This window comes from Saccoglossus kowalevskii, chromosome 1, assembly GCF_978046115.1.
Source record: "Saccoglossus kowalevskii chromosome 1, keSacKowa6.1, whole genome shotgun sequence".
In the NCBI taxonomy this organism is placed as follows: domain Eukaryota; kingdom Metazoa; phylum Hemichordata; class Enteropneusta; family Harrimaniidae; genus Saccoglossus; species Saccoglossus kowalevskii.
In genome coordinates this window covers 1,640,768-1,653,347 of record NC_140641.1, presented here as the reverse complement: position 1 = coordinate 1,653,347, position 12,580 = coordinate 1,640,768, and the positions used below count along the sequence as shown (strand labels likewise).

Sequence of the window (12,580 nt, the reverse complement as noted above, 5' to 3'; positions counted from 1 at the left end):
CTAATTTTGACATACGTATGTGTAGGGTGATGTTGATTTCTATGTTGGTCCAGTGCAAGGAGTTGCTAATTTTGACATACGTGTGTGTAGGGTGATGTTGATTACTATGTTGGTGCAGTGCAAGGAGTTGCTAATTTTCACATACGTATGTGTAGGGTGATGTTGATTTCTATGTTGGTCCAGTGCAAGGAGTTGCTAATTTTGACATACGTGTGTGTAGGGTGATGTTGATTACTATGTTGGTGCAGTGCAAGGAGTTGCTAATTTTGACATACGTATGTGTAGGGTGATGTTGATTTCTATGTTGGTCCAGTGCAAGGAGTTGCTAATTTTGACATACGTATGTGTAGGGTGATGTTGATTACTATGTTGGTGCAGTGCAAGGAGTTGCTAATTTTGACATACGTATGTGTAGGGTGATGTTGATTTCTATGTTGGTCCAGTGCAAGGAGTTGCTAATTTTGACATGCGTATGTGTAGGGTGATGTTGATTACTATGTTGGTGCAGTATAAGGAGTTGCTAATTTTGACATACGTATGTGTAGGGTAATGATGATTTCTATGTTGGTGCCGTGCAAGGAGTTGCTAATTTTGACATACGTATGTGTAGGGTAATGTTGATTTCTATGTTGGTCCAGTGCAAGGAGTTGCTAATTTTGACATACGTATGTGTAGGGTGATGTTGTTTTCTATGTTGGTCCAGTGCAAGGAGTTGCTAATTTTGACATACGTATGTGTAGGGTGATGTTGTTTTCTACGTTGGTGCAGTCTAAGGAGTTGCTAATTTTGACATACGTATGTGTAGGGTGATGTTGATTTCTATGTTGGTGCAGTATAAGGAGTTGCTAATTTAGACATACGTATGTGTAGGGTGATGTTGATTACTATGTTGGTGCAGTATAAGGAGTTGCTAATTTTGACATACGTATGTGTAGGGTGATGTTGATTTCTATGTTGGTGCAGTGCAAGGAGTTGCTAATTTTGACATACGTATGTGTAGGGTGATGTTGATTTCTATGTTGGTCCAGTGCAAGGAGTTGCTAATTTTGACATACGTATGTGAAGGGTGATGTTGATTACTATGTTGGTGCAGTGCAAGGAGTTGCTAATTTTGACATACGTATGTGTAGGGTAATGTTGATTTCTATGTTGGTCCAGTGCAAGGAGTTGCTAATTTTGACATACGTATGTGTAGGGTGATGTTGTTTTCTACGTTGGTGCAGTTTAAGGAGTTGCTAATTTTGACATACGTATGTGTAGGGTGATGTTGATTTCTATGTTGGTGCAGTATAAGGAGTTGCTAATTTAGACATACGTATGTGTAGGGTGATGTTGATTACTATGTTGGTGCAGTGTAAGGAGTAGTTAATTTTGACATACGTGTGTGTAGGGTGATGTTGATTACTATGTTGGTGCAGTGCAAGGAGTTGCTAATTTTGACATACGTGTGTGTAGGGTGATGTTGATTACTATGTTGGTGCAGTGCAAGGAGTTGCTAATTTTGACATACGTATGTGTAGGGTGATGTTGATTTCTATGTTGGTCCAGTGCAAGGAGTTGCTAATTTTGACATGCGTATGTGTAGGGTGATGTTGATTACTATGTTGGTGCAGTGCAAGGAGTTGCTAATTTTGACATACGTATGTGTAGGGTGATGTTGATTTCTATGTTGGTCCAGTGCAAGGAGTTGCTAATTTTGACATACGTGTGTGTAGGGTGATGTTGATTACTATGTTGGTGCAGTGCAAGGAGTTGCTAATTTTGACATACGTATGTGTAGGGTGATGTTGATTTCTATGTTGGTGCAGTGCAAGGAGTTGCTAATTTTCACATACGTATGTGTAGGGTGATGTTGATTTCTATGTTGGTCCAGTGCAAGGAGTTGCTAATTTTGACATGCGTATGTGTAGGGTGATGTTGATTACTATGTTGGTGCAGTATAAAGAGTTGCTAATTTTGACATACGTATGTGTAGGGTAATGTTGATTTCTATCTTGGTGCAGTGCAAGGAGTTGCTAATTTTGACATACGTATGTGTAGGGTAATGATGATTTCTATGTTGGTGCCGTGCAAGGAGTTGCTAATTTTGACATACGTATGTGTAGGGTAATGATGATTTCTATGTTGGTGCCGTGCAAGGAGTTGCTAATTTTGACATACGTATGTGTAGGGTAATGTTGATTTCTATGTTGGTCCAGTGCAAGGAGTTGCTAATTTTGACATACGTATGTGTAGGTTGATGTTGTTTTCTACGTTGGTGCAGTCTAAGGAGTTGCTAATTTTGACATACGTATGTGTAGGGTGATGTTGATTTCTATGTTGGTGCAGTATAAGGAGTTGCTAATTTTGACATACGTATGTGTAGGGTGATGTTGATTACTATGTTGGTGCAGTATAAGAAGTTGCTAATTTTGACATACGTATGTGTAGGGTGATGTTGATTTCTATGTTGGTGCAGTGTAAGGAGTTGCTCATTTTGACATACGTGTGTGTGTAGGGTGATGTTGATTACTATATTGGTGCAGTGCAAGGAGTTGCTAATTTTGACATACGTATGTGTAGGGTGATGTTGATTTCTATGTTGGTGCTGTGTAAGGAGTTGCTAATTTTGACATACGTATGTGTAGGGTGATGTTGATTTCTATGTTGGTGCAGTGTAAGGAGTTGCTAATTTTGACATACGTATGTGTAGTGTGATGTTGATTACTGTGTTGGTGCAGTCTAGGGAGTTGCTAATTTTGACATACATATGTGTAGGGTGATGTTGATTACTATGTTGGTGCAGTATAAGGAGTTGCTAATTTTGACATATGTATGTGTAGGGTGATGTTTTTTCCATGTTGGTCCAGTGCAGGGAGTTGCTAATTTTGACATATGTATGTGTAGGGTGATGTTGATTTCTATGTTGGTCCAGTGCAGGGAGTTGCTAATTTTGACATACGTATGTGTACTGTGATGTTGATTTCTATGTTGGTCCAGTGCAGGGAGTTGCTAATTTTGACATACGTATGTGTAGGGTGATGTTGATTTCTATGTTGGTGCAGTGTAAGGAGTTGCTAATTTTGACATACGTATGTGTAGGGTGATGTTGATTTCTATGTTGGTGCAGTGTAAGGAGTTGCTAATTTTGACATACGTATGTGTATGGTAATGTTGATTTCTATGTTGGTGCAGTGCAAGGAGTTGCTAATGTTGACATACGTATGTGTAGGGTAATGTTGATTTCTATGTTGGTGCCGTGCAAGGAGTTGCTAATTTTGACATACGTATGTGTAGGGTGATGTTGATTTCTATGTTGGTGCAGTGCAAGGAGTTGCTAATTTTGACATATGTATGTGTAGGGTGATGTTGATTTTTATTTTGGTGCAGTGTAAGGAGTTGCTAATTTTGACATGCGTATGTGTGCTAGATTTTGTTATTTCCATTCATGTGTGGGTTTAGCCAACCATCCATCCGTCGTCATATTTCAGAACCTTGTGGACCAAATCTGTTCATTCTGTGCATGTACCTAGTACTTTTTCTGCACATGCAGTGGTTTACTGATTCAATCCAAGATGGATGCCTGGCAGCCAGTTTGTTTCATAAGGTGTGATCAAAGGTGTGAGGCGTGATCCGATATTCTTTTTCATTTCTGCTTACAACCGGCAGCTATATTTTTACGCTCCGCTTTTTACAAGTACGACGAAATACAGGTTTCTGGCTGAGAATTACTAGAGTTTCTAGTGTTGTGATCTGCTCATTATGGTAAACGCTTTCCATTATTAGGGCCCTGTTTTTACCTGTTTTTAGTTGAAATACCGGCTCAGTTTACTTTCACCGGATTCCGAAGACTAACGAACATCGGTCAACCGCTTTTGTGGGGAGATTGGAGTTCCCAGTCACCACGCCGACGGACGTTGATAAGCGGCCTGACATCGGCACTGAGTCTCGCGGTGGAATCAGCAAGTCTTTTAGAGACCGAATCGGTTCAATCCACCAACGCAGCCTGAATGCATTGCGCAATCACAGGAACAGGCCCAGTTGCCTTCCTGTACCGGTACTAGTCAAGGTGAAAAACGACTCTCCCAGGGTGAAGAGATGGCTTGGACGGTCTGGATGCGTAGTCTGGCTTCAAAAGTCAACTCCCTTCTGCAGTCTTAGGGTAGGATTCAGGAGGACCTGGGGTGGTCAGGGCTGAGATATTGCCTGTACCTCCACCACCATGGCTAGGGTCAGGTGTGTCCCTTTCTCCCAGTGATCTCTTCTTTAGAGGGTCAGTGGGGGGACAATTCACATCAGTGGGAAGGAGAGTGGGCTCTCCCCACGGATCGCCTTACGCATCCTCTTCTATATTCCCCACACCCCCTCAGGCCCGGGCTGACCAGGCGTTGTTTCCTGCATCTTCCTAAGCCGCACAGAGTGTCCCCTCTTATGACTCTGTGAGGGGAGGGGACTCCAGTGTTGGTACCCCTGTACAGGGTGGTACGCAACCCTCTTATGGGGGACAGCGACCACTTCCCTGACATGGGGGGGCACTATGTCGTTTCTCGTCCCCACTTTGGTGGGGCAGTCACAGGATACCACGAACCGGAGCCCAGCTGTCCCTTACTAATATGCAGTTAAGGTCGCAGCTTGTAAACTCATGCAAGCGCAAGGCTTTTCTGCAGAGCTGTCCAAGTTCCTTGCTTTGGCACAGTCGAACGGCACCAGACGTTTGTACAAATCCAGATGGAAACTGTACTCTGATTAGTGTGACGGAAGGGAGATTGATCATCTCAGTCTCTCTATTAGCGAGGTAGCCGATTTTTTCTTTTATTTGTTTAATCAAGGAAAATCTATATCGACAATAGGTGATTTTCCGAACAATTGCGAAATCTCGCGAGATGCATGAAAGACGATTTGATTTTGAACTAGAATTTCTTTATTTCGCAGCTTACATTGACCGGCCGATCTTCGACAGAGGAATATTGCTTCCGAATACCCTCACTTAATCGAAATTGACTATCATCAAATGTGGACAGCACATTATTAAGCATGGAAATGTCCTCGAAATACTTTCGCGTTTGTCGAATCCCACGCGATGTTTGACGCGACTACGACGCTATGACCATTGTTTGTCTTGTTTTTACGTTCGATTTCACGCATAACGCGTGATTCTCGCAGTGTACGGAAAATGGTCTATTCGGTCAGTTTTATTCCCAGTTTTACCAGAATCTGCTGGACTGAAACTGGCTTCGAGCTCTATTCTGATTCAACTGTTTTAGTTTTTCCTCTTGAAGAGGCCATGCGCCAAGGGGCTAACAAATCCTTCTGACTGGGACTTGTCCGTTAGTTCTGTCTGCGTTACGACACCCACCCTTCGAGTCTATGGATAAGGCAGACATGAAGTATGAAAACAGTTTTTTCTTTTGGCTCTGACATCAGGGAGTTGGCGCTCAGAGATAGGGGCACTGTCCTTTAGTGACGGATGTTCCTCCTTTATGAACTCGCAAGTTATTCTGAAGACTCGGCTGGGCTTTCTTGCCAAGAATCAAATCCCAGGGCGCGACCCTGAGCCGATCGTCATCCCCATCCTCACTAACATTGTGGGCAAGGAGGACCGTCAGGAACGGATTCTATGCCTGGTTCGAGCTCTGAGCTGGTACTGCGATCGCACCAAGGTGTCTTAGGACAGTGAGAAGCGCATGTTTGTCTGTTATGGGCCGGGCAAACAGAGCCACCCTGCTTTGAATATCACCATTTCGCAGTGGATTGTTGATACGGTCGTGGAAGCGTATAAGTTAACTGCTTCTACATCGGTTCGTTTGGAACGCCACCAGGTACACGAGGTGCGCGTGGTAGCTAACTCATTGGCTTTGATGTCTGGGGCCTCGCTCGAGCAGGTGCTTCGAGCAGGGTTCTGGAGTTCTCAGAATGTCTCCATTAACTATTACCTGAGAGACCTCCAAGCGCTGCAGGAGGGTCTCTACAGGTTGGGTCCAGTGGTGACGGGTCAGACTGTGTTCGCTGACCCAGCCTGCACTACCAAGGGGTCCATTGCACGAAATAGTGCCTTCATAGTGCCTTCAGCTAACCAACCAGCCTCTTTTGCTTGACGCTACCGGTTTTGGTTCAGCGCTATTTAACCTTAGCAATACACTGTTTCGATGCATTAAAATTGTTGGGAGTATATTCCTAATAGTTTCCGATTTGGGCCGTAATCTGTAGTTAAGCCAACGAGTAATAAATGGAATTTATTATTTTCACGGACTTTCTGGTAGGTATGATTAGGTAAACAAACTGGTTTGTACAACCCTAATAACATAGGTCATACATATAAGAAGAATACATGTTCATGTCATATTTTTCCATAATCAGATCAAAGATGGCGACTGGCATCCATCTTGTTTTTTGAGAAAATGTGTTACCTTAGACAGGATTTGTCTCTTTTCATTCAAATTTAATACAATCATTATACACTTTGAGATACATGTCCATGATGATTTGTTTCATGTTGAAATAAAAAATGACCACCTGGCAGCCATCTTGTTTTTTCAAAATGTATCCTTGTCATGATTATTTGCACGTCAAATTATACATGTTAGGATACATGTCCATGACACATGACAATTAGTTTCACAGTTGGATCAAACATGGTTGACTGCCTGTAATTTTGCTTTTTGACCATACTACTTTATTTCTGTACATGAGCCTGTGCAAATGAAATTCAGTTTGGATACAAAAAATGCATGAATAGCTTACCCTATTAAATTTCTAACCATATATTACGATTTTGGAAGAGTCATTTAATACATCTAATTTCTGTTGATACTAGACCAGCCAATTATTCTCTCTCAATTAAAAACTATGCTTTTGGTTCATATTACAATATTTTTAGCATGAATAACATTTCCTCTAATTCCAATGGAAACTATATACTTAACAGTGTCTTGTTTCTTCTACTTTAAAGGTGCTGGGCGGTTTTAGAGATTGTACCACAGACTGATTGTTTAGCAATCCGTATGGGTAGAGATATTGATGGCAATCACACTGAGTCTAATACACATCATGATTCAGCTATTATTACTACAGTACCAACTGTTACAGATCATCAAACAGAAAGCATTATGTCCATATTACTTTCAACAACTTCAAAATATTTAGTCAGTTGTTTTCAAAATGTTTCATTATTTAAGTAAGTTGGTTAATTCTTTTATAATATTATAAAATATTCAATTTTATGATTATTACTGTTCATGTGCATATTACAAATGTTCATGCTTCTACTGGCCATGTGTGTATATTTGTATGCTATTTCTGTCTCTGATCTAAACAAAGAGAAGTGCTCAGATGTGACGTAAACATGACCACATTTCCTAAATTTTTGATAATATTTGAACATATCTTTAAAACTTTTGAACATGTACATACATATTTCTATTGTTTTTGTGTGAGATTTATACCGGTAATAATATATAATATTTGGGTTTAGTGTAATCAATAGATAACAATTTTTATTGTAGTTCAAAGCAAGAAGGAGAGATTGCTACTGTTCCACTAACAAATGTGAGTATATACTGTTATTTTTCTGCTTCAAGTTGTGTGTCATGTGACCTCATTAATATGCACAGTAGATATAGATTTGGTTACATTCTATGATAACTAAAACATAAAAAGTGAGTTTGAGAGTAGTTTCAACTCATATTTTCTCAGTGAATTTGTGAGCAATTTGTATGTTCTCAGTGAGTGTGAGTAGTTTCAACTCATTGTATGTTCTCAGTGAAGTGAGTGTGAGTAGTTTCAAACTCGTATGTTCTCATTGAGTGTGAGTAGTTTCAACGCATCATGTGTTCTCAGTGAGTGTGAATAGTTTCAACTCGTATGTTCTCAGTGAGTGTGAGTAGTTTCAACTCATTGTATGTTCTCAGTGAGTGTGAGTAGTTTCAACTCATTGTATGTTCTCATTGAGTGTGAGTAGTTTCAACTCATATGTTCTCAGTGAGTGTGAGTAGTTTCAACCCATTGTATGTTCTCAGTGAGTGTGAGTAGTTTCAACTCACTGTATGTTCTCAGTGAGTGTGAGTAGTTTCAACTCATGTTCTCAGTGAGTGTGAGTAGTTTCAACTCGTCATATGTTCTCAGTGAGTGTGAATAGTTTCAACTCATTGTATGTTCTCAGTGAGTGTGAGTAGTTTCAACTCATTATATGTTCTCAGTGAGTGTGAGTAGTTTCAACTCATGTTCTCAGTGAGTGTGAGTAGTTTCAACTCATTGTATGTTCTCAGTAAGTGTGAGTAGTTTCAACTCATTGTATGTTCTCAGTGAGTGTGAATAGTTTCAACTCATTATATGTTCTCAGTGAGTGTGAGTAGTTTCAACTCATGTTCTCAGTGAGTGTGAGTAATTTCAACTCATTGTATGTTCTCAGTAAGTGCGAGTAGTTTCAACTCACTGTATGTTCTCAGTAAGTGTGAGTAGTTTCAACTCATTGTATGTTCTCAGTGAGTGTGAGTAGTTTCAACTCATTGTATGTTCTCAGTGAGTGTGAGTAGTTTCAACTCATTGTATGTCCTCAGTGAGTGTGAATAGTTTAAAGTCATCATATGTTCTCAGTGAGTGTGAGTAGTTTCAAATCTTTGTATATTCTCGTTGTTTGTTTTTTTAGATTATCAAAGAGGAATATCCACAATTTAATTGGGTTGCTATGTTAATACAAATATTTATTATGATCAGTATCACAGTTTCTTTTTTAACCATTGGATCGGCCATGGTACATACATGTAAGTATTTTCTCACTAGAAATATTAATACTCATGAAACAGCTAACATGTTTTCTTTGAGTATCAAACGTTGACTGAATTAATTAATTCTTTGCATGTGCCTAGTACTTTATGTGAGACATATGCACATGGAGTTGTTTAGCGGTTCGATTAAAAATGGCCGACTGGCAGCCATCTTGTTTTTTGAAAATGTTGTATTGTGGACATGCTTTGTAAGTTTTCATTCAAATTTGGTACATAGATTATACATGTTAGGAAACATGTCCATGACAATTTCTTGTGCATTTGGATCAAAGATGGCCGACTGGCAGGCATCTTGTTGTTTTTGACTCCCGTATGCAAAGCACAAAAGGGAGTCTTTGCAGCTACCCTGTCTGTATGTATGTATATATGTATGTATGTTTGTATGTATGTGTGTATGTATGTGTGTATGTATGTGGGTATAACCTGGAACAATAACAGTTTGAAAATTTTGAGCACTTTTCTTGGGAATAATCAGGTATTCTTAAATAAAAACTGGGAAAACTTTATCGAAAAAGTTTAATCAAAACTCGAATGGTGGACAAAATACGCCCCTGCCATGTCTTATAGAGTGCGCGCTTTAGTTGTGAACCAATTAATAGCATCAAAGCTATTACACCGATTTGTTTGTCTTTGTCCACCCAAAGAAAAAAATGATCAACTTCAACAAATGTTTCTGAAATTCTTTTGGCAAGGTCGCCATTGGGTTACTGTCGAAACGGTTTACTTGCCCATATGTGAAGGTGGTCAAGGTTTGATACACTTGCTCACACGTATTGCTACTTTCCGTATTCAATTCATTCAAAGGTATTTGTACGCTAATTTAAAACACTATAATTTCTCATTCACGGAATATTTTCTCAGGCAGGTACATGGTTTGAATTATGATAAACAGCTATTTATCACACGTCTTAACAAACCCATCGTTGGCCTTCCAGCATTTTATTATGACATTCTTAAGACCTGGTTCTCTCTCACAACATTAAGAAAGGATAAACCATCCACGTTTGTGCAAGTGTGTGCAGAACCATTGTTTAATAACCCACTGGTCTTGCATCCAATTCAAAACACACCACTTACTTTGTTACATTTCCGTGAAGCTGGCATTGCTAAAGTGGTTGACCTGATAGGTTACGGTAATAATAATTGGCTACAAGTTGATGATTTACATGAAATAGTACCCATATATTCAAAGAGACTGCTTGGTATGGTCCTTGATGTGACACACCGAGCCATACCAACACCTTGGAAATAATGATTAACAATCATAATACGAGTGAAATACAAATATCTGACAAAAACGACATTCTTTAAAATTTGACAAGGAACGTATTTATAAATTTCTCATATTAACAAGAAAATTGTCAAAAACAACTACACACAGTGATAATGTCTGGAGAGATGTTCTGTCTCTCAACGCTGCCGATAAATCTAACTTTACAGATTGCTACCTCCTTCCGACCACAAAAAGGATGGTGACCTGCAGTGGCGTCTCTTGCACGCTGCATATCCTACAGGTGGTTATTTATTGAAATCTCAAATACGTACGTCAGATGAATGTCTTTTCTGTAACAACACGATGATTTGGTGCACATCTTTATTGAATGTTCGAGACTGGCTCCTCTTTTTGAAACATTCAATACAATAACAGGTCCGCAAACAGCTGATTTCCAATATGGCGGCCGCCATGTTGTCTTCTGATAATGGTGATAACCTGTTTCCTGGATTAACACCTAATCACAGAATCAAATGCGAAAACTGTCACATTATCAGGTCAATCCCAGTCACAATGTAATGATGTAAATCAATCACTAGTAATGAACACTATTGAAATTGAAAACAACTTGATTGCCACACTCCCAGGGAAAGACAAAGGACATGGCACTTGCATAGACTATTGTAATGCTAATGAAGATACTAAAAATAATGCCAATACTGACAACATAACTGTACCCATGGTAACTGCAACAGCTGTGCCGATTAGTGAAACAGATATTGCTGAGACAGATCAATCCACACTAACTGGAACAACTAATGACAAGGAGATGGTAAAAGCCTGCCCTTCGTTCTCAATGCTTCCAGGATTTAAATTTACTTTACTGTTTACTGTTACCAGTGACGCAAATGAGGATACACGTAAAACTAAACAAGGTATTGTACCAGCTAGTGTTGCAACAAAGGCTAAGGTGCAAACGCCACCCGTGTTTTCACTACTCAGTACCATTTCATGCTCTTCATTCGCATTTTCTGACAACACAAAACGTACATCAAATGTTTCGGAAGTTTTTAATACAAAAAACACTGTTCCTGTCGATATTCCAGACGATGGAGATGACATAGAATCTATGTCTTCTGATATATCAAACGTATCCTACATTACAAGTGATGAAAATACAATTGAAAATGAAAGGCTATTATCAACTGAATCACTAAAGAATTTCCGAGAAGACTCCTTCAACTCGAAACGAATTATTGAACACGCAATTGAATTTTGCCCTGACTTGAAACTTCTAATTAGATCGCTAACATGTCTACGCAAAAGTACGGAAACTAACAGCAAGAATAAATTACGAATTCAATGAATTCCATCAAAGCTTAACAAACATTATATCGAGGCATGTAAAAGTCGGGGAAAACAAGAAACAGAAAGCACCAATAAAGAAATTCAAAAAACATTACACTATTCTATCCCTGGTAGACGTATTTTTGACAATATTCACCTAGTTCGTGACTTCATAACATATTCAAATACTAATAATATACCGCTTGGTATTGTTTCTCTCGACCAGGAAAAAGCATTTGATAGCTAGGGTACACCATGGATATCTTCACTTAAAGCCTTTGGTTTTGGCGACCAATTTGTTAAATACATTGCGCTAATCTACACAGGTACACAAAGCCTTGTGCGGGTCAACAACAGTTTAACAAGTCCAGTTAATTTTTCACAGGGTATACGCCAAGGCTGTTCCCTTTCTGGGCAGTTATATTCAATAGCCATCGAGCCACTTCTTCATAAGATAGGAACTAAAAGTCAACTTCAAGGTGTTAAATATACATGATTCGGGTAAAAATGTTAGTCTCACTGTCTACGCTGACGATGTAAGCTTTTTCCTTACTCAAAATGGTCATTTCTCAAAATACAGGAATGGCTAGATATTTACGAGGGTGCAAGCAACTCGCGCATAAACTATGCTAAATCTAAGGGATTATGGGCGGGCAGCTGGAAAACCCGAATTGACAACCCATTAAATATACAGTGGAACAATAAGGGACTTAAAGTCCTAGGCACATATCTTGGTAATAATGCGTCGTTCTTGGATAAAACTGGGCAGACATCACTGAAAAAGTTGAAGCCAAACTTGAATGGTGGAATAAGTATGCACCAGCTATGTCATACAGAGGGCGCACTTTGGTTGTCAATCAACTTGTTGCGTCGAAGTTTCTTCATAGACTTGTGTGTTTGAGTCCGTCTAGAGAGCAAACTGATTTGTTACAAAAGCTATTTTTAAACTTTCTTTGGCAGGGCCGTCATTGGGTTCCTGCGAATACTGTCTATCTACCGCCATGTGAGGGCGGGCAAGGACTGATTCATTTACATACATGTATTGCGTCTTTTCGCTTACAATATTTACAACATTATTTATACAGCAACTCAAAACATCCGTGTTATGCTTTTACTGATTATTTTCTACAACAACTTCATAACCTTAACTGTGACAAGCAACTATTTGTTATTCACACTTCCATACCTTTAACTGATATCCCTGCATTTTATCAGGAGCTTCTGAAAATGTGGTCCACACTTACGACAGTGAGGAAAA

General features: G+C 39.4%; 1 protein-coding gene across 2 annotated transcripts in view; it reads left to right on the top strand.

Annotated features, from left to right (window-relative positions):
• Positions 1-12,580, top strand: part of LOC102806930 (uncharacterized) — a 383,414-nt gene that overhangs the window by 248,342 nt on the left and 122,492 nt on the right. For both annotated transcript variants that reach the window (XM_085498293.1, XM_085498290.1), the window contains exons 12-14: positions 6,929-7,153; positions 7,482-7,524; positions 8,624-8,738. In XM_085498293.1, coding sequence (XP_085354419.1) covers positions 6,929-7,153; positions 7,482-7,524; positions 8,624-8,738 — 383 coding nt within the window. The remainder of the gene's footprint in view (positions 1-6,928; positions 7,154-7,481; positions 7,525-8,623; positions 8,739-12,580) is intronic.